A 26,462-nucleotide genomic window follows, 5' to 3' on the forward strand; every position below is an offset into this window, starting at 1 on the left:
CGTTTCACTTTCTTTGGGAGATATTTAAGTTTCAAATAAACCATATTTCAATCAGATATTTTTTATTTATTTATTTTACTTTCATCTAGTTGACTATTAGTTTGGCGATGACTATTGAGAGAGGCGTGATTTATGACCAATTACTATGTAAGCTGGTGAAGACAATGATATGTATACATCATAGGATAAGCTCAAGTGTGCAATTGGCTTATCAGTCAAACAAATACCATTGACAGGGATCCCGTCTATTGCATGCAATTTGCTACACATGCCACCTCATCTTTATTAAAAATTACAAAATTAATTATCAATAAGATTTATAAAAATAAAGTGTAAGACTCATATAATTTTATAATTTTTACAATTTTTAATCAATAATAAAATTGTTCCGGCCACGGGGTGCACTAGGATTTTTTCCTAGGTCAAACCTTAAAACTAGAACATTCAAGAGTGTAATCTGCCTTCTTAGCCTTAGGGTTTTAGGTTTTATACTTTCTTGTCCGTAGGCCTCATGGGCCCCGTGAATACGGGGATTTTTTTAACTATTGATATCTTAAAGATACTTGGCGAATGCGAGGATTATAGATAAGGTCCTGATCGAGATTCTCTATACCGAAGGACCAGTCGGGCTTTGGCCGAGTGGGTCCTACTGGCTGGGGAATCGGAGAGGGGCCGAGCTGGTTCACGCCCAAGATGTCTCTCGGGCGTAACCCGAGTGACCTAATCATGAGGGAGTTGGTCAAGGTTGCAGTCGATCCATCAGTAGGAAGAGGATAAGGTCGTGTACCGATCAAAAATACGACCCGTTAATGGAAATAGGTCGCTCGTTGACCGAGACGTTACAAAAATGTATTATAAATTGTGTTACTTGCATTTCTCATTTTATCAATTGTACTGATTATTAATTTTTTTTTAAACCCTTAATAATACTCATTGGTTTATTTATTAAAAAAAAACTCATTCTTTAATATTATAAACTCAAATTTGTGTGCATTTTAAAAAACAATTTCTCAATTGCCATAACCAAGGAACTAAAACAATGACAATTTACAACCTATAATGAAGGCACAATTTGTCCAATAGTTATAAATTTTTGGGTTTTTGAAAAAAAAAAAGAATACATGAGATGAAAATTCTTTTGTACACATTGCACAAAGAATTGAATGAAAAGATAATAATTGAAGAAAAGTATATATGTTTGATCATGGTGTATGAAAACCTTTGGTTGCACCACAACCCATGATGGAGGAAGGTAACTTCCCGACCCTTTCTACGCCTTCTTCAAAAACCACTCCCATTCCCATATAGAAATGAGACTCTATATGGCAATGGAAAGCCCAGACGCCAGGATTATCGGACCTAAACCTCAAGGCGGTCCAACCAAAGGGGTGCACCGGAACCGTGTTCTTCATAATGGGGTTCTCCAAATTATACTTTTTGGTATCATTCTTAACGTCAAACTTCCCCTCCCCGTATCCCAGAACCCAAAAATCGTGCCCGTGAAGGTGCCACGGGTGCGTCTCGCTATTGTTCTTGTTCATGGTGTTGGCGTTTTGGAGTATAACATCGACCGTCGTGTTGAACTTGAGCCTGTAAATTCCATTACTAGAAGTGGCATTGACGTTATTGGGCACACTGAAAATGTCGTAGCTAGCGAAGTCGTAGCCATCAGGGGGAGGGGTGGTGTCGAAGGCGCCGTTTATGTTCTCTTTGAGGGCAATGAGATATGGGGTGTGAGGGAGTGTGAAAGAGACATTGTTCACCGACCAGTGGCGGTAACCGCTTATGTTGTTCTGCGTGTTGAGGAGTACGATGAGTCTGTCGGAGGTTGCGGGGGGTTTGTGGATGTAGCCTTGGCGGGCCTTGATGGAGAGGCTTTGGGCTAGCCTTGGCTTAGCGTCGTCCCATGCAGGGGGAGAGGGTGGACCCGTTGGTGGGGACCGTTTTGGGTGGTTGGGGTAGTAGTTGAAGATGCCTAACCCTGCTGGGGTGCTTCTGTTTCTGCTCACCACGTTTGAGGTTATCCAATAGTTCCTTGATGGCTCTCGGTTGCTTTTCACTAGAACTGAGTAGGTCTCACCTGAGTATATGAACAGGTTTTTAACCACAAATGGCTCAACGTAGTGACCATCTGCTTCCACCACTGTCATGTTATGGTCCTGCATTAATAGGTCAAAATCAGTTATGAAGGGGCAAAAATAAATTAAGTAGTCAGCAAATGTGTTATTACAGATGTTCACCACAATCAAAATGTCTAATTCTCCCAATGTACCTAAGGGAAAAATAATCATTTTAACTTTTGAAGAAGTTAAATGGGATTCTTTTTTTTAATAAAAGTTGAAATGTATAAGTTGATTTTAAATTATGAAAAAAAGTTTAATCTATTATATTCTTTTGGTACGAATGTTTACAAAGTCAAACAAGACTTTTTGATTACCTCTATTTGGAAACTTAGTGCTGATAAAGCAGTCAAGCTGGCAATTCTTAGTCGGTAAGTTTTTCCTGGGATCACAGTTTGTACAAAGGGAGAGCATTGAGGGTTTGATGTGTCACAAACATCAGTGCCTGAGCTTGGAGATTTGGAACAGTTGAATCTTCCTTTTCCATTAATCAGAAGTGACTGGGGAAACCAAAATGAAATCAACAGTTAGAGAATTGAAGAAAGAAGAGGGATGATGGTGGATTTTGAATTGAAGCATTTACCTGAGGTTCTCCCACCCATTGAAATGGAATTGAAGACAATCCAGCAGCTTGTTCATAAGTGCTCTGGTGGTACCAATCGTTCAGAATAATGGTTCGGTCAAGGTCATAAGCAAAGGGTTCAGGGTCACGGGGTGTCACTCGTATTAGTCCATATAGCCCCGCTTCCCTTTGCATTCCATAGTGAGCGTGGTAAAGATATGTCCCAGGCTGTGACACAAAAGATGCAAGCATTATTAGATATCATGAACTATTTTGAAGTTATCATTGATGATGAGATGAAAGGATTACAAATATAGCTTTTGATTATTCAAGTGGCTTAATATAAAAAGTTAGATTTTTATAACGTACCCTGTCTACAACAAACCGATAAATAAATGTGTCTCCAGGAAATATAGGACATTGAGTTACCCCTTCTGTTCCATCAAACCAAGGAGTTCCAATCTGCCATATACAAAAAGAAAAAGCATAAGCTAAATTAAGCTAGCAAAGTCTATGATTTAATATTTATATTTTGTTGCAGAAAACAAAGTCCAACCTGTCTGATACCATGCCAGTGGATGGCAAGGTTTTCTGTGACCAAACTGTTGTTAACTTGAACAACAATTGTATCACCCTCCTGGGCCTGGATGGTAGGTCCTGGAGTTTCACCATTGATGGTAATAACCAGCTTCTTAAAGCAATCAGGGGCTCTAAACTCATACTTGACCTCCCATTTGTAATGTCTAATTCTGGCCTCAGCTAATTTGTTGAAATTCCCCAAGACGAGGAAGAAACACAGAAGCAATAAAGTTGGCATGGCCCTTGAACACAAGTGAAGCTTAACCATGTCTAGCAAGTCAAATATGAAATATGAGTGCGAGAGGTAATAGAGTTATGGTTTAGAGATTTGTGGAGCCGGGATTGTGTTTATATAATGGATGAGGTCTAGGTAATTATATTAACTGTATTATATATATTGTTGGTTCCGCCTTTTCAAACTAAGTTGGTGAAAGAAATGTCACAGATTGAAACTTTGATCTCTTCACACCGTGTTGACCATCAGCTTCCCTTGCCTCGAACTTTCTCTCTGCTCTTCATTTTATGCTTTTGACCGTCTTTATGTCCATTACAAAACTACCAACTTCAAAACCATTGTCTATTCATATCAACACCGATATTGATGTCTTCTTTTTTTACTCACATGTTCTTTCGGAGCTCATGACGCTCAAATTCAGTGAGATTATCAAGGACAATTAAATATTTCTTCTTAATATTTAATATAATTAATAATTATATTAGAAGCCTTAAATTAATTTACTCATTTTGTAGCCATATTAATGTTTAAAATGATGTTTTTATCAACATTTTTATAATATTTACAACCCTTATTTTATATCATATATACTTTTTCCCCTTTTTCTATTTCCTTCTTCACTGTAAAAAATAATAATAATTAAAATAGCATTGCTGTTATGCTTATAGATATTTATCAAACTTTAAAGTTCACGACTGAAATTTTTCCGATTAAAAAACAAATGATCTTTTATTCTTAGGACAACTTTGATGATGTAACTCAAAAATAAAATAAAAAATACTTAATTTTTAGCATTTTAAAATGAGAATTATTTTATGGAGCTTTTTATTGTTAATTAAAATTTATTGAAAATCATAAAATTTATTAGATTTCACATGTTATTTAATATATTCTTGTAACTTTGTAATTTTTAATTAATCCTAACTGAAAAAATTGCAACTATGACCATATAACAAGAGTGTAGCTGTTACGTACATGCAACTTACATAATCATATAACTTATATTTTACTCCTTATAATCATTGATTTCAAGAGTCATCCAAATAGCCTAACGGCCAACTGGTGTTTGGAAAAACGATTGCATTTTGACATACGTAAATTTTCACTTTTTTGAGACAAAAAAAACAACAACATGAATTTGTAACTTTTTGGTTCAACATATTTGAAAAACCATTTACCCTTTATAGCAAACGTGAATTCTCACTTTCCGAAGCACATACAGGGAAATCGTTTGTATCATGACAAACGTGAATTCCACTTTCTGAGGCACAAAAATAGAAAACAAGAACGTATAACTTGTAGTTTAACGCGTATTTGATTTTAAATATACTTTCACACTTTTTCTCTCCACCAAAAACACTACTTTCACAAACTTCTCTCATCTTCCCTCTTCCTCCTTTCCTCTTCTTCTACACCAAACAAATTGTTAGGGTGGATGGATGCAAAGAAAAAGAAGGAGGAAAAAAAGTGACACAAAAGTAAAAAAAAAAATGTGATAAATGACGTAATATATATATATATATAAGAAAATGAAATGAAAAAAAAAAATATATATATATATATATATATATATATATATATAAAGGATAAAGAAGATGTATAAATATAATTACTCTTTTATGAATCCATCTTTTAGCCTCTTCAAGAATAACTAAGTTAACTCATTTTAATAATAAGCCCCAATTTCTGACTTAACAAGCTTGCTTAGCTATCAAATATATGCCAAAAGATGAAATCGTAAGCATATAATTAATTATAAAATTCTTCATACTTTATCTCCTTCTTTCTGTCTCTATTTTCTTTTTCTTTAAATGATGCTACATAACATTACAAAAATTTAAAAAAAAAATTATGTTACTCCAGTGTTTGGTTGACGCAACTTGTAAACTAAACTTCATTAATTAAATTCTTAAAAAGCACACAGTCTTATGGCAAGTTGGCAACGCATGTGAGATGCATATAATTATAAAGTAGGAAAATTTGTCCTTTCGGAATGCACACGCTTTCCACATTCCACGAAATTATATAGGCAAGGAATATTTTTATTATTATTTTAACTTGTAAGTTGTGACTGACTCTTAACGATATAAAAAGTAATTTTACACAAATTGACTTAATCAGAGGCTGGAAAAATCTGGGTCGTAAAAAGAGAAAGTTCAGATGATGATCAAAATGAAAGTTGTTCCGGCAGTGCTAATTGGAATCAATGAGGATCATAAAATCCAACAAAAGTGTACTGAAACACAACTCAACAAAAAAGAAAAAGCAAATAACTATAAGATATATTTAACAAAAGGAAAACAACTTCATGACAGAGTGGAAAGAAAATTAGAAAAGGCGATTAAGAACTTTTTTTTTTTTTTTTTTTCTGTGAAATATGGAGGTTGATAGGACATACAAGTAGGGATGGCAAATATACCCTACCCGAACCCGTCCCGACTTTGACGGGAAATACCCGGTTTGACCGGGTACGGGTACGGGTACGGGTAAAATCCGATATATTAAATCGGGTACGGGTACGGGTACGGGTACGGATATGTACTTACCCGCCCCGTACCCGTACCCATACTCGTCCCCGTTCTCATTTTTAATTAAATACTCACTTTTAATTTAATTATATTAAAGAATTTTAGTATTTTTTATGTGTAATTATTTATTATAATATGAGATAGAGAAATAATCTAATTATAATTATAATATAATTAAAAAAATAATTTAAAAATATTATATTTTAAAAAAATAATAATAAAATAAAAAATTTGACGGGTACGGGTACGGTATACCCGATACCCGACGGGGAGAGATGAAAATCACATACCCGACGGGTACAAGTACGGGGACGGGTATAGATTTAGCTCGCGGGAACAGGGACAGGTATCATGAAACTCGTACCCGCCCCGCCCCTTTGCCATCCCTGCATACAAGCTCGTTCATCGCACATGTAGCCATGTGGATTTGTTAAGCCTTAAGATCCTTTTTGACTATGTACGCTCCAACCGTGGATTTCGTCAAATATCAGCGACATAGTACGGAAGAAACAATTTGTTCTTTTCTCACAACTTATTAATATCATATGTTTAAATATATTTTTTCCTTTAAATCTTTTTCTCTCTTAAATTTAAAATTATTTTTTGTTTTGTTTTTGTAATTCTAAAAGGTTTTATTTTACACTCCAAATAAATAATGCAATATTAGCTGGGAGTAGAATCACAACATTATGTTAAGGAAGGGCAAATCTTTTTTAACACTTATATATAAATATTGTAATATTATAAATAATTTATTATCAATTATATTTTTTATCTATGTTTTTATTATATTATATATCAATTATATATATATTTCTCTCTTTTTCTTTTTATAAATGTAAACTAACACAATAAAATTTATCTATCAATTTATAATATATTTTTTATAACTTTTGTAAGGGCCAAAAAAAAATTAAAGTAATTTTGACACATTTTAAAAAAATTGGGGAACCATGATCCCTCCGGTCCTCTCCTTCCCTCGTCTCTAGTATTAGCGAAATTTAATATAATATTTTCGTTAGAAAAGATGTTAATAGGTGAACTTTATACAACATTATTTCACAAATTCACTAACGAAATTAATTATAAGAAATAAAACAATTTTTTTTCTCAAATTACATAACTAAAAAAATCAATTTTAAGATTGAGGCATCAAAAATAAGTTCACTCTAAATTTGAGGAATTAAAAACATGTTAAAGTGAAGATCATATTATCATATCATGAGTGATGTATATAGAATGCAGATATACAACTACTTTTATTCTGTTACAAGTTTGTTATGTAGAATAGTATAAATATTAAAATTCTCTTTGTAAACTCTAGTCTATTTGTTCTTTTATCAATGATATCTTATTTCTATTTTCTCTCTTTCTGTTCTCTTCTACTGTTATCTATATCTTAATATAATATTAGAGCTATCTACATCCACTGAAAATGAGCCACCAATCATTGATACACGTACTATAGTATTGGACTTGAGGGAGTGTATTGGAAAAAATACAAGTTTCATCTATCATAGATCATTATATCCATCATTTATCCACATATCAAATCTATAGTACTAGACGTGAGGGATGTATTGAAAAAAATCTAAGTCCTACATTAACTAAAGATAAAGTAATTAAAAAGTATATAAATGAGAGACAACCCTTCACTTTATAAGTCGATTTTGTAAGGGTTAAATTAGATCAATAACCTTAACTTTACGATTCAATTTTATGACCTTCATTTTCAACCTACATTATCCTCTCAGCCACTTTCTTTATAGACTTTTTGTGATGCTTATTGGGTTATAGATCCTGATGGTCATAGGTCCACTTCTAGGACTGCAATTTATCTTGGCCCTAATATGATCTCTTGGTGGTCTCGCAATTATAGCCTCCTGTTGTAACTCGATCTAGTATCGAAGTCGAATATAGAAACTTGGCCCAAGCTGCTTCTGAAGTTCTATGGATTGAAACTCTTCTTAAGAAACTTGGTATTTCCATATAACTCTGAGAATATATTGTGATAATTAAAGTGTAGTTGCCCTAGCTCATAATCCAATGCTTCATGCTCGTACCAAACACATGGCAATTGATCTCTTTTTTGTAAGAGGGGAAGTTCTAGCAAAACAACTCATAGTTCTACATGTACTAACTCAGGAACAATGGATTGATGTTCTTACCAAGCCTTTGTCTCTCACTCAGTTTCTATCTCTATGAGACAAAATCAAAGTGATTGAACTTCTTTCTCAATCTCACTCACCTTGAGTTTGTGGGAGGGAGTGTGAATGATGTATATAGAATGCAATCATGCAACTACTTTCATTATATTACAAGCTTATTATGCATAATAGTATAAATACCAGAACTCTCTCTATAAACACTAGTTTATTCATTCTTATATGAATAATATCTTCTTTCTATTTTTTCTCTCTCTCGTTGTTCTCCTCTACTCTTTTTTTTGCAACTTATTATATCAAAATAAAATAAAACATTTTTGTAGTCTTGTAATATGATTTTAGTCTTTCAAAATTTTTATTATTTTATTATTTATTTTTTAAATATTGGAAGTTTTTAAAAATATTTCTATTAATACTTAACGATGATGCGATATATGTATTTAATTATATTATAAAATAGTAACTAATACAATGTAATTAGATATATACCATGTTACCATAAAATTATAAAATTATTTAACTTTATGAATATTAAAATTAAATAAAAAAATTTAAACAGATAAAACTAAATAAAATTGTGTTTATTATGACTTAGAGCATATTTAAACATGAAAATAATAAGCTAGGTAGTTAAATTGTTGTTGGGGTTTTGTTGTTGATGAATCTGCACAACATTCTTCGTTTCCCTAGTCCATATTCACCCCAACGCAATTGACAAAATAACAGGTCATCAATTGCCTAAATTCTTAAGTCTTAGAACGATTCAAACACTCCTTATTTGCTCAATTACGGAGACTCTTCGCTATATTCAGCATCAAATATGAAATATTGTGTAACCTCTAATTCTAAAGTCAATTGCCTTATTTTTAAGGTGTTTTGTGTTTATTTTAAGTTAAAAATAAAAGCTTGAAAAAATGTTTGGATTTTCATGTGAATTCACCCTTTTATGAAAAGTGAATCACTCTTCTAGTTCTGTTCGAATCCAAAGACGACAAGAAGCATACGGAATGCAAGTCTGTTAGCTGAGTAATGTGTTGTGGTGATTCAAGTTTCGATCATTGAGTTTTGACAAAAGCTTCATTAGACAATGTCTATCTCACATTTGGCGCCCCACACTCTGACTAACCAAGACATAAATCTATACAAAAACAAAATATAATAAATAAAAGGATTGCTAGTTTTGGGCCACGCTTGGGTCAGGTTAATTTATTTATGCATTGTTATTTACACTTTTCTTTTATTATTATCACAAATGTTTTAACAATTATGTCAGTTGAAAAACTAAAAAAATGAAATCTGTTTTCGATCACTTTAAACATGAAGTAAATTTATTTTTAATCACTTTAATTTAAAATTCTTTTTTAATTTATTTTATTTTAAAAAAATTAAGTTAATCAAATTTGCCTAATATTATCATTATTTTATAATAAGAGATTAATGATAATGATATAATTTGTCAATTTGAATTAGTGAAATCATGTATCAAATAATTTTTAATTTTTTTAAAATTTTATAAATTTAACTTATATATTAATTTTTTTTAATTTAATAATTAACTCATTAAAATTTATTATAGAATATGAGTTATTAAGTATTAGAGTAAGTAAATAACTCATTAAAATTTAATAATTGACCTTTTGGTTCTATTGAAATGATTTTGGGTTTGCATTCATCCCAAATCTTTTGAAAGTATTTTTCATTTGATGTTATTTTATCATAAAATATACTTATATTTTTATTAACTAAAAAATAATGATAATTTATTAAAAATATATCAAATTATCAATTGATTAATGCAAGATAAATGGTTGTAATTTATCACAATATGAACTTTCCACTTAACTTGACACAAGTAAAAATAAGCAATAACTTAAGAAGGATAATAAAATAATATTACGTATGAGTAATGATAAATCTATGTACACTTAATGAAGGGTGTATTTACATCCCTTGATTTTTATAATAATATAAGTATCTGTTTAGTGTTATTTTTTTTCTCCGATTTTTATAATTTAAACTCCTTGTTCCTACTTTTTTTAGTTAGTGTCAATTTTTGTATTTTATTATATAGTTTTTTTTTCTTGTGTTTTGATTCCTTTTGAGCTCTTTATGATTTATATTCAATTGTACATTATATTCCTATTGCGTTATTCTTCTCTTTTGTGTGATATTTATGTTTTTATTTTCATAGGCACATAACACTAATAATAATAATAATAATATATTTTTTGAAAATAAATTACTCCAATAATTCAAAGTCTAGGTTTGCCAATGCATATGCGAGCGAATACGAATGCTATGATATTGGTCTCTCGATACTTACAAATAGGTAGTAAAAAACTTGGTCATTATTAATAAATATCATTTTAAGTTATGTATTATTTATAACAACTTATATTTACGAATGTCGGAGAGTATGGATTTTTTTTCTTATCTTTAAATAGGAGCATTTGAAGATGCTAAAAGAGGAACGAGATAACATTTTGAATGTATTTTTTTATAAAGATAGAAAGATTATAAAGATAGTCGCAATGAGATTGAACCTAAGTCTTTATATTTCTAATTACTTCAATCTCTTCCCACCCAATCACTAGGCTAATTCTAGTAATCATTTTTTTTAAGTTCGTTTTTGGAGTATCTACCGCTGATAACAGTGATTAATCTCCTAACTACGTTAGAGACACCTCAAAGGATGGGATAACTGGCCCCAAAATTTAACGCGACTGCAAACACAAGCTGTGTAATCATTTCGAATGTATGATACAAATATATAACCTAAAAAAGTAAATAAATATAATAATAAATAATAATGGTGCAGCATAAATTGCATAATTCCCTCTAGCATAGTTATTTTCTCAATTCAAATAAATAAACAAGTATCTTTGTACCATATTCCTCTTGGATTTCATCCTTTACTACTGATCTCAACATAGCTTGTAAGTTGTATCACTAGAATCAGGCTGTTAATGAGAATTGAGGCAGTAAGGTGAAATGTTGTGGTTGTGATTGTAATTTGTAATTTATAATGACAAAAAGAAAAATGTGAAACCATGGGGAAAATTGGTAATTGGAATTGGGTTTTAGAAAATTGAAATGGAAGGATGAATTGAATTGAATTGAATGTGAAGGTGGAGAGTAGAGTAGAGAGTTTGAGTTCACCAACTCCATCCCATCCCACCAAACTTCCAATAGCTACCTACCTTTTCATTCTCAATTCTCAATTCTCATATACACACTAACCCTCTCTCTCTCTCTCTTCACTCTGCAATTTCCATATGGAGGCCAACGGAGCCACATGTCGAATCCCTTTGCAGGACCAATCCCTCGCCTTCTCTCGCCGACCCCTCTCATTCCTTCTCAAGTGACTCCCCTTTTCTTCTTATTCTTCTCTCAATTTCCAATTCACACACTAACCCTTTTTCTGATTCCCCTTGGCAGACCACGTGCACCAACCACAATGACGCTCAAGGCTTCGCACTCTGACTTCCAACTTGACCTCTCCCTCAGTCCACGTGTCAACGCCGTCAAGCCTTCCAAAACCGTCGCCATCAGCGACCTCGCCACCGCTCTCGTCCAGGCCGGCGTTCCCGTCATTCGCCTCGCCGCCGGCGAGCCCGATTTCGACACCCCCGCTCCCATCGCCGAGGTTTTCCCTCTGCATTCCCCCCTTCTCCTTCTTAACTCTCTGTTTTTTCTTTGATCGTCAAATTGCCTCTCTGTAGGCTGGGATTAATGCAATTCGCGAAGGTTACACCAGGTATACGCCCAATGCCGGAACCATGGAATTGCGCCAAGCCATTTGTACGAAGCTCAAAGGTTTGTTTCAATTTGATTCTGTTGTATGCTTCGTTTGGATGATTATAGGAGGTGTTAGTTTTGAGTTTTGACTTGGTGTTGCAGAGGAGAATGGAATTACTTATACTCCGGACCAGGTTGTGGTTAGTAATGGAGCTAAACAGAGTCTTGCTCAGGCAGTGCTTGCAGTTTGCTCCCCTGGAGATGAAGTAAGTAAAGGCCTTGAGTTTAGTTTATATTCTAAGGGATTGTTTGCATAAACTTCTGCAAGTACTTCCAGGAAGAAAAAGTAGAAAGAAATATTGAAATAAGCTTCTTCATCAATTAAATCTAGTTTTTACATAATTAAAAATAAGATTTTAGAGAAACTAGTAGGATAAAACTTTCCTTTCTATTTTTCTCTCTTAGAAGCACTTCTGAAGAAGTTTATCCAAATAAATTGTAAGAGTAAAATATTAAAGGAACTACCTACTTATGCTGTATAGTCATTTTGGCTAGGTGTGGATGGATGATTAATTTGAACGATGTTGTTTGAATTATTCCAGTATGAGTATGTTTTGCCTGTTGCCAAAGCTGAAGAAAATCTTTGAAGATTTCAAATTTCTGTTTGTCTGGTGTCAGATTTGTATTATCATTATGCAATCTGTGTCAAGTCTGAATTTAATGACATGCATTTGTTTGTTCAAAAGATTCTACAACTGACCCTTCATCCTCTAAAGCTTTTGCTCTATGTTTGTTTCACGTCTCTGGTTATCTGTTATAATTACTTTTGTTGATATTAAAGATTGTTGTTTTTTTATTCCATGATAACAGTGCCATGTTTATATACACAAATAAAAGAATCAATCCCATAAATTTAGGGATTAAATCAAGGATTAGAATCAATCTACACATATAAATAATAGAAAAAGGGAAGAATTTTCCTAATTACAAAGTTGGAAAATGTTTCCCCAATGATACAAAATATTTCAATTGTATTCCCCAAATATGACAACTTTATTATCAATTTATCTTGTATTTGGGCTCATGATCAAAGTTAAACAAGTAAAAATGACACTCCATAGTGCACACATAATTGATATTTGCATTTATGAAATTATGTCTGCCTTGTTTTTGGACAGCTTATCACATACTTCATACCTTATTTCCCCTTTTGCTCACTAAAGTGGCTTTCATTATGGGGTGAGTATTTCAGGTCATTATTCCAGCTCCATTCTGGGTTAGTTACCCAGAAATGGCAAGGTTGGCTGATGCAACACCTGTGATTCTTCCTACCTCAATATCTGATAATTTCCTTCTGGATCCCAAACTCCTTGAATCCAAAATTACCGAAAAATCGAGACTGCTTATTCTTTGCTCACCGTCTAACCCAACAGGATCTGTCTACCCTAAAGAATTACTTGAAGAGATAGCCCGGATTGTTGCAAAGAACCCAAGGCTTCTGGTATAGTCATACATCCATGACGAGATCACAAGTGCTCCAATGTGTGCAACCTATATGATATTTCCTTTCAAGATCATAATAGTTGATTTGTGCAGGTTATCTCTGATGAAATTTATGAACACATAATTTATGCACCAGCAACTCACACAAGCTTTGCATCTTTACCGGGAATGTGGAACAGAACTCTAACTGTGAATGGATTTTCTAAGGTTAGTTTGTAATGTTCTATTTCTGTTAGTTGCATGATGTGTTGTTGATCCCTCATTCTGATTTTATACTGAAATGCCTGTGCTCTATTTCATAGTATGGTTGTAACTTTTGACATGACATGGAGCCTGGAGGCATCCAAATTTGATTATGATGCTTTTGAGCTGTTTTCCTATAGGCCTTTGCAATGACTGGTTGGAGGCTTGGATATATTGCTGGTCCCAAACATTTTGTTGCTGCATGCGGAAAGATCCAAAGTCAGGTATGCTACATTTTTTATTAGCCACTTTCGTTAGCCTTATCCTTTACATAATACTTGTTTTGATTTCCTTTTGCTACAGCCTACATGACATCTTACAGGTTCTTAGGATCAACAGATTCCTTTGGAATTAGTTGGAATACTGTTGCCATTTAATATTATATGCAGTATATACAGGCTGATGCATCTTATTGAATTTAGTTCACTTCAGGGGCAAGTAGTATAGCTCAGAAAGCTGCCGTTGCTGCATTAGGACTGGGCTATGCTGGTGGGGAGCCAGTTTCTACCATGGTGAAAGCATTTAGGGAGCGAAGGGATTTCTTGGTAAAAAGTTTTAGAGAAATAGATGGTGTCAAGATATCTGAACCCCAGGTGCAATTTTTTTTTTTTCTTGTTCCTTAAATATTTCTCCTATTTTTGTTTTGTCTCTTCCTTTTCCTGTCTGCTTTTCTACTCAAACATAATTTTTCTCTTTTTCACTGGCAGGGAGCATTTTATCTATTCCTTGATTTTAGCTTCTATTATGGAAGAGAAGCTGAAGGATTCGGTAAAATTGAGGATTCTGAGACCCTCTGTCGATATCTACTGGATGTGGGCCAGGTATACTCATTCAATGGCTTTAAAGATTTTAGTGGGATTTTATGAGCAGGAAGTTTTCAAATGGGCTTTTATTTTACCGTGTTCCCTATAAAGTAGTCGAGAAGGAACTAAAGAATAGCTGTTAATAGCAAAAGCCAAAAAGTATGTTCTAATTTTTGAATTATGACAACAAATGAAAGAGTAGAAGTTATCTGAAAGGTGTCTTCCAGGCCCTTTCCAGTAAAGTTTAGGCCATCAACATGTATACGATTTTCAAAGAGAGGGAAAACATCGTATTGTTGAACATTTAAATCTCACTAGTCATAACATTATGTTTGCTATTTTGGCTTACAGGTAGCCCTGGTGCCAGGGAGTGCATTTGGAGATGACACTTGCGTCCGCATCTCTTATGCCGAATCCCTTACTACCCTACAGGCAGCTGTAGAAAGAATTAAAAAAGCACTTGCCCCGTTAAGCTCTGCTGCACTTGTTTAATATTTTGATGATTTTGTGTATTTTATTTTAATTTTAATGTTGGTAAGTGTGTATCGTGTTTATTCTGAAAATAATAGGATGCGAGTACTTTTCCACTAATGAATTGATGCAACCGTCTCATCAATGGTTTGAAATTATAATAAATTGCCCCCTTTTTGTTACGTGATACATTGGAGAGGCAAGGGACTAGAGAGGAGCAACAGCAACACCACGGGGTCTCTCTCAATTTAGGAGTTAGGTCAAAATTATAAATAGACTTCGGATCAGCGCTACCAATACATAAGGTAATTAACTTAATTGCTACATTATTACGTTGCTCGAAGTGGCCAAGGGGAAGCAAATTAACAAGGCTGTGGGAAGTGTTAAAGTACAATGTATTGTGGGACAATTTTCTTAAGCAACTGTATTTTAGAAGACTTTGGTGGAATAGGTAAAATTTACATCGTTCATTTCTATATCTCAAAGAATTAGACTTTGATTTCAATATCTTTAGTGTAAAAATAAAACTATGGAATGCTTTAAATAGCCACAACCAAATAGCGTCGATGACTCCAACTGCTTGTAGAAAATATTGCCTCTGGAACTGTATGCTAATGTGTCTCATTTTCATAGATGTTTTATCGAGCGTTATAATCATAACCGCAGGTCTTGGTTGTTGCGAGTGTTTGATTAGCTCTGATGAAATTATCGGTAGCTACAATGGTGAGGTCAGCTGTTTGCAATACTTTATAAATTACATTGTACCCAAAGCAAACATGTGTACTCAATCTGGGTGAATGAATAATCTAGGATTTATTCTCTCACTAATCTAAAATTTGACAATTCAATAGAAAATTAACGCAAGTTTCGTTTTTGGGGAGATTGAAGTTGTGGCGAGTTCATCTTTGGCACGAGGAAGCAGAATCGTACGACTACGTACGGAACCAACACTAACTAATGAAAAGGGTTGATGACTAATTAAGTATTACATACTCTAACCAGTGCGAGAGTATGTATATTTTTGTATAATTTTTTATGTTGATGGATGTGAAAACGGGTGTGGGTGTCTCGCACAGAATCTAGTAACCTATTTTGACGAAACAATGCGTTACGCCCCTTAATTAAGCCGGACCTCGTATGCAAAACTTCCATGAAAGCCCATTAATAATGGATGAAAATAAAAGCACAATTTGCGCATAACTTGTAAGCCCAATTGATGGAGAGCAGTTGGGCTTGCAAACATAGGCCCAAATTGTAATATAATAGGAAAAACAAAATGTTAATTAACCCGTCGTCAGGAACAAAGACAGAGATTAATTATTTAATTGACACAATTTGCGACATATGATAAGGTTGTTTTGGCATAGAATCAATTCCAAGATAGAAGACTGGTTGAGCTGCCCCTAAAGCACAAGTTTGCCGATAGGCAAGGTTAATGTTTGATTAGAAGTTTCCTGTTGGAAAGGCAATGCAAAAGTTGGAAAGACAAGAGCGCGTGGAAAGGAAGGAAAGCAATCTTAACTCTCCATATCAAATATTCCCATCAACACCAAACTTCAACATTCTCAAGAAGCTAAGGAGCCCCTTCCCTTTCATGCATAGTGACTTCACCTTGGAGACAATCATCCTTTACACACAACTACAATTGGCTTTCCCCTGCATGCACTTTTCTCTCCCAAAAGGACCACATTCCCATCTTAACTTTATCTATATATAGTAAACAAATGAAACCAAGTTGAAGACAGGCAAAGAAAAAAACAAAAGCCTTGTGATCATGGACGTCTCTTATTCATGCAACGACAACGCACCCGAGATTGTTTTCTTCGATTTGGAAACAACAGTGCCCAAAAGGAGTGGAGAGCGTTTCTGGGTCCTCGAGTTTGGTGCCATTGTAGTCACCCCTCACAAACTCACTGAGATTGAGAGCTACACCACGTTGATAAGACCCAAAGACCTATCTGTAGTTTCTGTAAAATCCACCAGAAGTGATGGAATAACTCGTAAAGCTGTTGAAAACGCACCATGTTTTGAAGATGTTGCAGACAGAATATTCAGTATCTTAAATGGAAGGGTGTGGGCGGGGCATAACATCCAGAGATTCGACTGTGTCAGAATCAAAGAGGCCTTTCATGATATCAATAGGCCAGTACCTGTACCCGTTGGAATCATTGATTCGTTGGGGGTCCTAACTGAGAAATTCGGAAGAAGAGCTGGTAATATGAAGGTATGCAAGTGATTAATTCATTCTTCACACAACAAACATAATTATTTCATGTTCTTAACTGCTATTGTTAATGCTCATGCAGATGGCAACACTGGCTTCTTATTTTGGCCTTGGTCAACAAAAGCACAGGTACACATTTCTAATAACGTATTAATTTGAGTATAAACCAATCAATTAGACATCATATTATAAGAGTCTAATTATATATAGAAGAGTTTTTGACAACTTATTTATCCAAAATAAAGAACTTTTACAAATAGAGAAACTCTCAAAAACTTTTCTATACTCGTATCTAAACAGAATCAATATAACTTTTAACTACTATATATAATGGCTTTTGTGAAACGTAATGATATGGATATGTGGCTATTTTTAAGCAGGAGCCTAGATGATGTTCGCATGAACTTGGAGGTGCTTAAGCACTGTGCAACGGTGTTGTTTCTGGTGTGCAAATAATCATTCTCCGTGTTCAATTCTACTTGGTTCGCTTTGAAAGCAAATATTCCGGCTAGCAGCATGATTCTGACACGTTTTGTTGTGGCTTATTGGTGATGTTAGGAATCTAGTCTACCAAACACATTGCATGGCAAGTGGTATGGATCTCCCAGCGTTATGACAAGAAGCAGAAGCAATGGGAAATCTCCTTGCAAGGAAGAGAGTAGCAGAAAATCTCCTCCAACTTCATTTGGATATCAGAGAACAGTACCCTATGCTAGGGGAAGTTTGGGAAAGGTTCTTATACATTGCCATGATATTTGATTTTTAAGTGCATGCATATTTGGTATAGATTATTTTCTGAAATATGTATAACCTCAAATATATATGGTAATATAATATCAATGATAATTTTGAAACTCCTAATGTAGGTGACTGAAAGAGTGAAGGGATTGCTGTGTAAGGCACAAGGGCAACCACCACTTCAACAACTACTCAAGCATTCTCATTCATTACTAAGATGAAAAGAATTGACAAAATGGATGCCGGACACCCGAAAAAAGGCCTTGGCGATTAGGAAGAGAAAGGTCTCGCGTTTTGTTGAGTTGGCATATTGAAACTTGAAAGGAAGATATGCATGCACAAGATGCTTCAATGTTTTTTTGGGACACATCTGATATTGTGTCATGATTCTAAAGCTCCAAAAAGAAACTTAGTGGCAGCCCAAATTCATGTGTTTACTTCAATTAATTCATTTGTGTATAATTCAGATTCGGATTCTTGAAGCACATATACTTCAAGTACTTGTAAATGAAATCAAAATAATGAACAGTGCCGTCAATATAACGAGTTTCATAGACAAACTTGGATTTTCCGTTCCATAATCACAAATATTTGTTGATTAAAAGTTTGTTTGTTATTCGGAGATAGCAAACCAAAACTAAAATGCTGATTTTTGTAGGCTTAAACTATTACTAGATGAAATTAGAGGAATACTTAGTTTTTTGAAATTTAACTAAAGATTACTCAATAAAATCTCGTGTCACCTCTCATTTGTGTTTTTTGGTGTAAAACAATCCGTACAAATTAGCAAAATTCAATTAAATGTTCCACAATATCTTCTTTTTTTTTTTTTCCGTGCATCTTGCCTACTTTCCTACAAAGTGCTAATCATACGTTGAGTTTCTGTACGCTGATGGAGACATAAACTTTCACACAAATCATATAGTTGTTTTATACATGTTAGGATAGGCACAAACCAATATAATTCATAAGTGTGTGCCTAAACAGGAATTGATTATTCTTCTGTCCCACTATATTGTACTCCGGGGCAGGAAATCCAAACACACAAAAGAAGCATCATAATCATATACGAGTACAATTTTACAACATTATTCAAACCAGACACGAAAGCTAAGATTTTAAACAAAGACACGTTTCAATCAGTAGCAATTTAGAAATCCAGCTTGCAGTCAATAGCTTCTCCAATAGTCAAGAAGACCCTTCCTCCAATTCTTGTCACAAAGTTGGTCGCCTTCAGCTTGTAAATCACTTGCCAACTTGGATTGGCAATTGCTAGCTGAGCCAAATTAACACTAGGATTAGGTAAATGAGAAATGCTTAGTGACACTAGTCCTAATACACTTTTTATTATTAATTATTAGATAAAATTTATTAGAAATTAAATATCAAAGTCTATATATTCAAATAAAATTTTATAGAAACACTTCAAAGAAAAAAAAAATATAATAAAAAAAATCTCTATAAATTAAAATTAATTTATGTATAAATTAATTCGGAGAAGTTCCCTTATATTACTTCTCTAAAAAATTATTTTTATCTTATGTATAAGTTAATTTTAATTTATAAAAAAAATATTTTATTTTCTTCTTACTTTTTTTTGGTCTCTTAAAAGTATTTCTAAAAAATTTATCCAAACATATAAAGAAAATGAGGTACCCCTTACCTGTTTCCCATTTGAGACCAAACTCTTATTTAGTTGCTCTAGAGAAGCAATTCCTGAGGTGTCGATGCTCACCAAATCTACCATAATAGTATAATGAAATAAATTGCTCAGAAACTAATTACCATGTATTGTTACTACATACAACACAAGTATAGGAAAAAAAAATTAAATTTATACGTAATTCCTTAAATATTTTTTATATTATTTTTTAATTAGAATCGCAGTTTTATCTCGGTAACTTGTAATGATCTTGAATGCAGAACTTTATTAATGAAATGAAATTTCAACTCTTGTTGAAGATCAATTCCAATGAGTTTTGTCCTATTACAAATCCACACATTAATCATCCTTGGTGATTGCTTTTGCATTTAACTTTTATTAGTTACAAAATATCAGATAACGAAGCAAACAAAGGTAATTGATGCAAGTAATTTGTTATTTTTTCTCTCCACCCCCTCTCCCATTTCTAAAATTTTCTTTCAAGAGCCTTCAATTTCTGATACTTCATAAAAAGATAACTTACTGGAGGTGTCAAGGATTACGAGCTGAATTATGCTACTGATGTTGCCTTCCGTGTTCCTCTCTGCCTCTTCCCTAGTGATCCACTTCAGGATCCTTGAAAACAAATTAGTTGCAATACATTATATATACAGATCAAACTCAGTTTAATTTTATTTAATAAGAAATAGCAGAAATGCCTGACAAGTGCATATTATTATATACCTTTCTCTGACTGAATTGGCGTTAGAAAAGCAAAGCAATGCAGACTTTACGCGTATTATTGCAACTCCAGGAGTCTTAACAGCCATAGGATACTGTTGTACATTGCAGAACACATCTGTGCCGGGTAGTCTTCCCAAAGTTTCTGTGCCTGCTCCAATTGAGATCCAAATTATCTTTGTCAAAGATATTGTCACCTGCAAAATGAATTCCAATCATCTCATTTCACTCTTTATTTTTCCCAAGAGTACATTATTAATCACTCCTATAGTCCTATTGGATTTTTGAGCCATACAAACCCCTTTATTTTAATTTTCTTTAATTATTTTTGAGTTTATTTTCTGCACTTTAATCTCAATGCATGGTCTTTTGCTAGAAAGCATTAGTTTATTTCCCAAGACAGTGCAACACTATTAGACCTAATCAAAAGCACCACCTAAATTAAAGGAGCTAGATAGTGGGCTAATAATTATTATTCCACATTTGTATATATTTTGGATCCTTTTCAGCTTAATGAAATTCCTAAGGATGATAATGGGGCTCTTTGTTCGAATCTGAAGTACGGACCCAATAGAAGAGTGTGAATCGGCCCCCACAATATTGTTTAGTCTTTTTCATCATGTTTTTAATTAATGCAAAAAAACCTAAATATTCACAAAAGAGATGATAGTGGAAGTGTGACACAAGATAGTCAATTGGTACACATGCAGAAAATATGCTCATCGATGATAAAGAGAAGTCAAACTCAAAATTGCTGAAGATTAAAACTCTTCCTATCTCATCTTCTTTTCAAAAACAAAGTTTTCTATAAATAAAAAAAACCCAACAATCTTTTCATGCCATTGATATCCCGAGGCATTGGAGTTTCCAAACGCATCCACTTTCAGCAGTGACACGATTGGACTAACATTCATTGCTTTATCAAAAATCTGGTTTGCTTGTTAATCCAATAAGGTAGTGGAAAATGGTGATTTCTATGCAAGTCTTTTAGATATGTCAAACTGTTGCAGTAGATATTGTTGAAAGATTTTTTGCATCTCTCATGATTGCATAATAACAATATTTAATCTACGTCATTGTCAGTGGCTCAAAGATTAGGTTGTCAACTTAATGAACCAACACTTATCTAAAATTTACTTTATAGTGAAGGGTTTTCAAGTGTTGGATTCCATTTCCATGGCATAAACTAGTGGTGATTCTGAAGGAATATTCATTGGTGGAGGAGGGACTACACTACTGTGAATGAACATTGTGGCACGGTTGATATTTTATTAGTGCGGAACTGTTGCTAACAACTACGTTCCCATTATAACAGTGGACCTGGAACTCCAACGTTGACTATTAAGAGAATCAATAATATGTTTGAATATCAGTTTACAAACATTTTTAAAATCTTATCTATTCAAAAATTCAAAAAGACTCTAATTAATATCAATAACAGTTAGATAATGATAAAGTGATGCGAAATGTGATAAAATAGAGTGAATAACACTATGATTTCAATAACATAAACGATGACAGAGGATAAACAGATACATCATCTCATTTTAATTAAATTAATTATTAATATATTTTAAAAATATTATGTTTTACACCTCTAATTTTATATATTCAATCCACTTATAATTATTTTTAACATTTATATTTTGTTATTTATATATATAATAATGATTATTATTAATTTTTATTTTTTAAAAAAATTGTTGTCCCTAACTTAGAATATTGGATATGGGCAGTGAGGATAACTATTTGCACGTGAAAGCAAAAGGTGGCTTAGCACTTACTGCCACTAGCAGACCAATTTCCACTGACGCAAAGAGAACCCCGAAGAAGGCTCCAATGCAAGCAAGGAAATCAAGCTTATCAACTTTCCATATTCTGTAAGCTTCATTGATGTCTATGAGTCCCGGGAGTGCTGAAAGGATTATTGAAGCCAGAATAGCAGTTGGGGTAAAGTACAGTAATTTCGTCAAACATTGTAGTGATATCATCACCACTATGGCCATCACAATGTTTGACGCTAATGTTTCACAACCCGCACTGAAATTAACCACCGTGCGGGAGAAAGAACCTGCACAAAATTAATTAGTAATAATATTAATGATACTCAATGTTAGTGCCAGACCAAAAACTTGCAAATAAAAACCAAAAAAATGAAAACATTGTTATTATTTTAGAAATAAATGGAGTCGGAAGCTATAATGAAAACATTGTTAATACTTAATTCAGTTGCCAATACAAATTAATTTTGGTCGTTAATTTTGAGACATTGCGAGAATGATATCTATAGAAAAAAAATGGTAGTTCATATTTCCATCTGTATCAAACTTAATTACCAGTTGCAACGTAGCAAGAGGTGAAGGATCCTATGATGTTCATGAAGCCTAATGACACCATTTCCTTGTTTCCATCAAGATGGTATCCTTTCATGGATGCAAAAGATCGGCCAACAGAAACTGATTCCTATGATCAACAAGATTATAAAATTTAAAAATGTATATAATTAATGGAAGGGTTAGTGAATGTAAGATGAAGTGTAAATTGGGTTCTCACAGTGAGTGCAACAGCAGCAAGAACTGGTCCAATTTTGGCCAATGCTCCAATATGGGGGCTATTGAACTCAATCTGATTGATAGAGATTGGATTGAGTCCTCCTTTGATGTGTCTCACTATGTTAACTCCACTTTTGTCAGATCGTGTCAGAAAAACAACAAGAGTTGATATCATAACTGATACAAGTGGGGATATTGCTGGCAACCAGAACAGTTTCCTATTCCTTTTACCCTGCCATGCTCAGTTATTAATTTGGTCCGCATTAGACAAATATATATTATATATTTTATAAATAGTTCATAAAAAAAAAAAAAACAAGATAATTACTTCTTTGTGTTATATATAACACTCACCAGAAATCTGGTAAACAGGATGAAAATGAAGAATGAACATCCCAGGACAAAATTGCGAGGATTCCACTGCAGTTGAACAATTACAAGGATTCAGTTGGGAAGAGTACATAGATCATATAAGATTTTGCATGTCTTAATTCTAGTTAATCTTAGTTAGCTTATAGATTGGTGCAATATTTATTTCAATTTACATGAGACACAAGGTGCGTTAATTAGTTCCTTATTATTATATATATCCTAATACAATTTATTTTTTTATAATAGTCAGAATCCAATAAGTCAAATTGGTTGAAATTGGACAACTAGAAACTATAGTCTTCAAACTAAACTGAACATATGTGAAAAGAAAAAAAAATTGTAAACCAAATATATTAAAATTTTTTGACAATAAGTCGATGTTCTTTCCAATTATATTAAATAACCTCATTAAATTATATGTTGTAGAATTAAAAATACCCGTATATATATATACATATATATATATATGTGTATATATTATAATTTATTGAAGAACTTGAACATGAAAATATAAAAAACGTGATCTAAGTCTTATACTTGATTAGAATAATATAATTAAATTAAGAAACTATAATTCTTCTTAGAATAAATAATTTAATCAAAGGAGAATTATAGTCTCTTTAAATAATTTATTAACAAGAAAAAACATTTTTCTTTTAAAAATAGAAGCTCATAAGATTTGTGCCACAAAATGAAAAAATAAAGTTACTGATTAGTGGATACCTTTCATGCGTATAGATTTTTTTAAAATAAAAATCATTGGTATATTAAATAAGTTTTTTTTTTTACAAAAAATTTAGATTAGGATAAGATATGATCACATATAAGATTAGAGTGAATACCAAATTTTGTGAAAATTTTCAATAAATTATAGATCATCTACTCTATTATTGACATAAGTCTACATGGAAACACTTAAAATTCCAATTTACAATTAAAGTTCATAATTTTTCTTTATTGTCAAGTGCGGGGAAAAAAAAAGTACTACAAAATATTGAAAGCATTACTAATAGTACAATATTCATCATTTTTAAACAACAAAAAAATTAATGAATATGTACTTATAAATGTATTTTATTTAACAGTTAAGCTTAAAACAATATATCTAATTTGATTAATAGTATAAAATTCTTTATATAAAAAATATATCAAAATTAAATTATTGAAAAAATAATTAATTACCATAAAATTTAGATTTTAGAGTATATATAATGATATTTTTTAGGAATATTTGGAAGACTAGTTCTGAGGAATGCAATATGTAGGGTATGTAGTTAATACTTAATAAAGTGGGTTAGTAGATTTTTGTACTTTTCCACATAGTTGTTGGACTAAAATGGATAAGTATGTAACATAAACATACTGGATGATGAACCGATTCCCAGACGGATTTGATGACAGAGATTATGTCTGTTTTGTTGGTAAAATGATTGATCCCAAATAGTCCCTTCAGCTGTTGAAGACCAATTATTATAGCTGCTCCCGCCATGAATCCAACAATAGCAGCATGAGACAGAAAATCCACAATGAACCCCAACCTATTCAATTAATCTCAAGGTTAATTACTATATATGCCATTGTCATGCATGAAAATTAAAATTACTACCCACCTGAAGAGTCCAAAAGCAGCTTGAAATACACCAGCAAAGAAAGTGGCAGTGAAAACAAGCTTTCTGTAACCATTTGGATCAATGCCAGGATCTATTAACTTCTCAATCATTGATGACAAAAGAAGCGATACCACAGCCACCGGTCCAATCGCTATTTCTCTTGAACTTCCCATTACAGCATATATAAGAGGTGGCACCACACTCGTATCTAATTTGATTAAAACACGTACTCGTTTCAGATTTTTAATTTCAAAATGTAATTAACAATTCAAGTGTGCAAATCATTTTTCTTTTCAGAAAGAGAGGGAAAAGAACATACAGAGTCCATATTCAGGATCAAGCTTTGCTAAAGTGGCATACCCAATGCTCTGCATTAAAACAGAATTAATAGTGTTTCATTATTTATACGAATAGTTGCGTACATGATTAATGCGTCAGTGAGCGTTTCAAAGAGATAGACTAACTATAGGCTTTTAGGAATTTATTTTAATAACCTTCATGGTTTATCACATAAATTTTATTATAATATGATTGGAGATTCTATTCTATTAGTGATTATATACTTAATTTGACTATATTAATTACTCGTTCACGTGAAATCTATAATAATAATAATAAAAAGAATTATTTTTTCAAATAATAATTTCTCACATACTCCATTAATTTGTGTTGTGTGTTATATATATAGTTATACCTGAGGAATGCAGAGACTTGCAATGGTTAGACCTGCAAGTAAATCGTTCCTGAATTTGGTTTGTGTGTAACTTTGACCCCAACGAAGAATAGGAAAAATGCCCCGCAAGAAGGAAAGTACAAGTCTTTGAGAAGAAAAGATATTTTGGTAAGGTGAGATAGTGTTGGTGACAGAAGCCATCAAGTTGTGGCACGTAGTGGGGGGATCAGGAGCATTGAGCACCCACTGAGACCTTTCGTAGTGTTCTGAAGGCACCTTCTCAGTGTCCACCACTACCATCGATGAAGCCATATTTGATTGAAGTGTTTGGGAGAACTCTCTTCTCTGCATCAAAGCCTAACTAGTCCTTGCTAGCTCAACACTTGCCATGAACAAGCTCACTCACAGCTGTGATCGTCAATTGTTTTCGCAAGCAATGTTTTGAAGGGCACGTCGTTAGTAAGGACTAAGGAGCATCCAACACCCTTTTAAAAGGAATCATTCTACTCCCACGTCATTTTTTTTATGATAACTATCGAAGGCATAAAAAAAAGAAGAAGAAAAAAAAAGTGAAATTGTGAGTGATACAATGGAAAGAAAGAAAAGAAAAAGAAATATGAAAAGGGGTTGTAAAGATTGACGTTAATTAAAGTAGAAAAGGTTCGTCTAAATAATCCGATTAAGTAAAAAAATAATGAAAAGGAAAACGTGTTGTACATAATGGATTAGTCTTCATTATTAGTAGGTTAAAAGGCAATCTTAACAGCTTGATATGGGCACCAAGACATTTTTTATTTTTTTTTTATTTATTGCATTTGGCAAGTTGTGTTTTAAAATGATGTGTTCGATACATTCATACATACCAAGTTAAAATGCAGCAGTAGGAGAATACTGTATAGCAAATACTTAAATATTAGACAATTTCTTTTTTAATTTTAAAAATAATGTTAAATTTATTATTAT

General features: G+C 33.0%; 4 protein-coding genes across 4 annotated transcripts; 2 read left to right on the forward strand and 2 right to left on the reverse strand.

The window, feature by feature from the left end:
* Window positions 1-1,060: 1,060 nt before the first annotated feature.
* LOC109816366 (Cupredoxin superfamily protein) lies at window positions 1,061-3,622 on the reverse strand. Its single transcript, XM_020381353.3, has 5 exons — window positions 3,239-3,622; window positions 3,052-3,144; window positions 2,704-2,910; window positions 2,438-2,620; window positions 1,061-2,159 (listed from the first exon to the last, which is right to left on the reverse strand). The coding sequence occupies exons 1-5, from the start codon at window positions 3,527-3,529 to the stop codon at window positions 1,203-1,205; spliced, it is 1,731 nt and encodes a 576-aa protein (XP_020236942.1). The 5' UTR covers window positions 3,530-3,622; the 3' UTR covers window positions 1,061-1,202.
* Window positions 3,623-11,285: 7,663 nt separating this feature from the next.
* AAT (aspartate aminotransferase) lies at window positions 11,286-15,129 on the forward strand. Its single transcript, XM_020381373.3, has 10 exons — window positions 11,286-11,550; window positions 11,628-11,835; window positions 11,912-12,005; window positions 12,090-12,193; window positions 13,180-13,428; window positions 13,524-13,637; window positions 13,814-13,897; window positions 14,096-14,266; window positions 14,381-14,494; window positions 14,828-15,129. Exons 1-10 carry the CDS (start codon window positions 11,465-11,467, stop codon window positions 14,966-14,968), a joined length of 1,365 nt encoding a protein of 454 aa, XP_020236962.1. The 5' UTR covers window positions 11,286-11,464; the 3' UTR covers window positions 14,969-15,129.
* Window positions 15,130-15,805: 676 nt separating this feature from the next.
* On the forward strand, window positions 15,806-18,595 carry LOC109816379 (Polynucleotidyl transferase, ribonuclease H-like superfamily protein). Its single transcript, XM_020381374.3, has 5 exons — window positions 15,806-17,171; window positions 17,254-17,300; window positions 17,552-17,615; window positions 17,730-17,903; window positions 18,038-18,595. The coding sequence occupies exons 1-5, from the start codon at window positions 16,722-16,724 to the stop codon at window positions 18,128-18,130; spliced, it is 828 nt and encodes a 275-aa protein (XP_020236963.1). The 5' UTR covers window positions 15,806-16,721; the 3' UTR covers window positions 18,131-18,595.
* Window positions 18,596-18,802: 207 nt separating this feature from the next.
* LOC109816365 (sulfate transporter 2.1) lies at window positions 18,803-26,005 on the reverse strand. The gene is made up of 12 exons (XM_020381351.3): window positions 25,521-26,005; window positions 25,146-25,194; window positions 24,827-25,034; window positions 24,580-24,754; window positions 23,199-23,264; window positions 22,846-23,076; window positions 22,629-22,755; window positions 22,077-22,363; window positions 20,296-20,489; window positions 20,096-20,187; window positions 19,573-19,649; window positions 18,803-19,185 (listed from the first exon to the last, which is right to left on the reverse strand). Exons 1-12 carry the CDS (start codon window positions 25,848-25,850, stop codon window positions 19,060-19,062), a joined length of 1,962 nt encoding a protein of 653 aa, XP_020236940.2. The 5' UTR covers window positions 25,851-26,005; the 3' UTR covers window positions 18,803-19,059.
* Between the last annotated feature and the right edge of the window lie 457 nt (window positions 26,006-26,462).

The sequence above is a fragment of the Cajanus cajan genome, chromosome 2, assembly GCF_000230855.2.
Source record: "Cajanus cajan strain Asha chromosome 2, NIPB_CcT2T_4, whole genome shotgun sequence".
In the NCBI taxonomy this organism is placed as follows: Eukaryota; Viridiplantae; Streptophyta; class Magnoliopsida; order Fabales; family Fabaceae; genus Cajanus; species Cajanus cajan.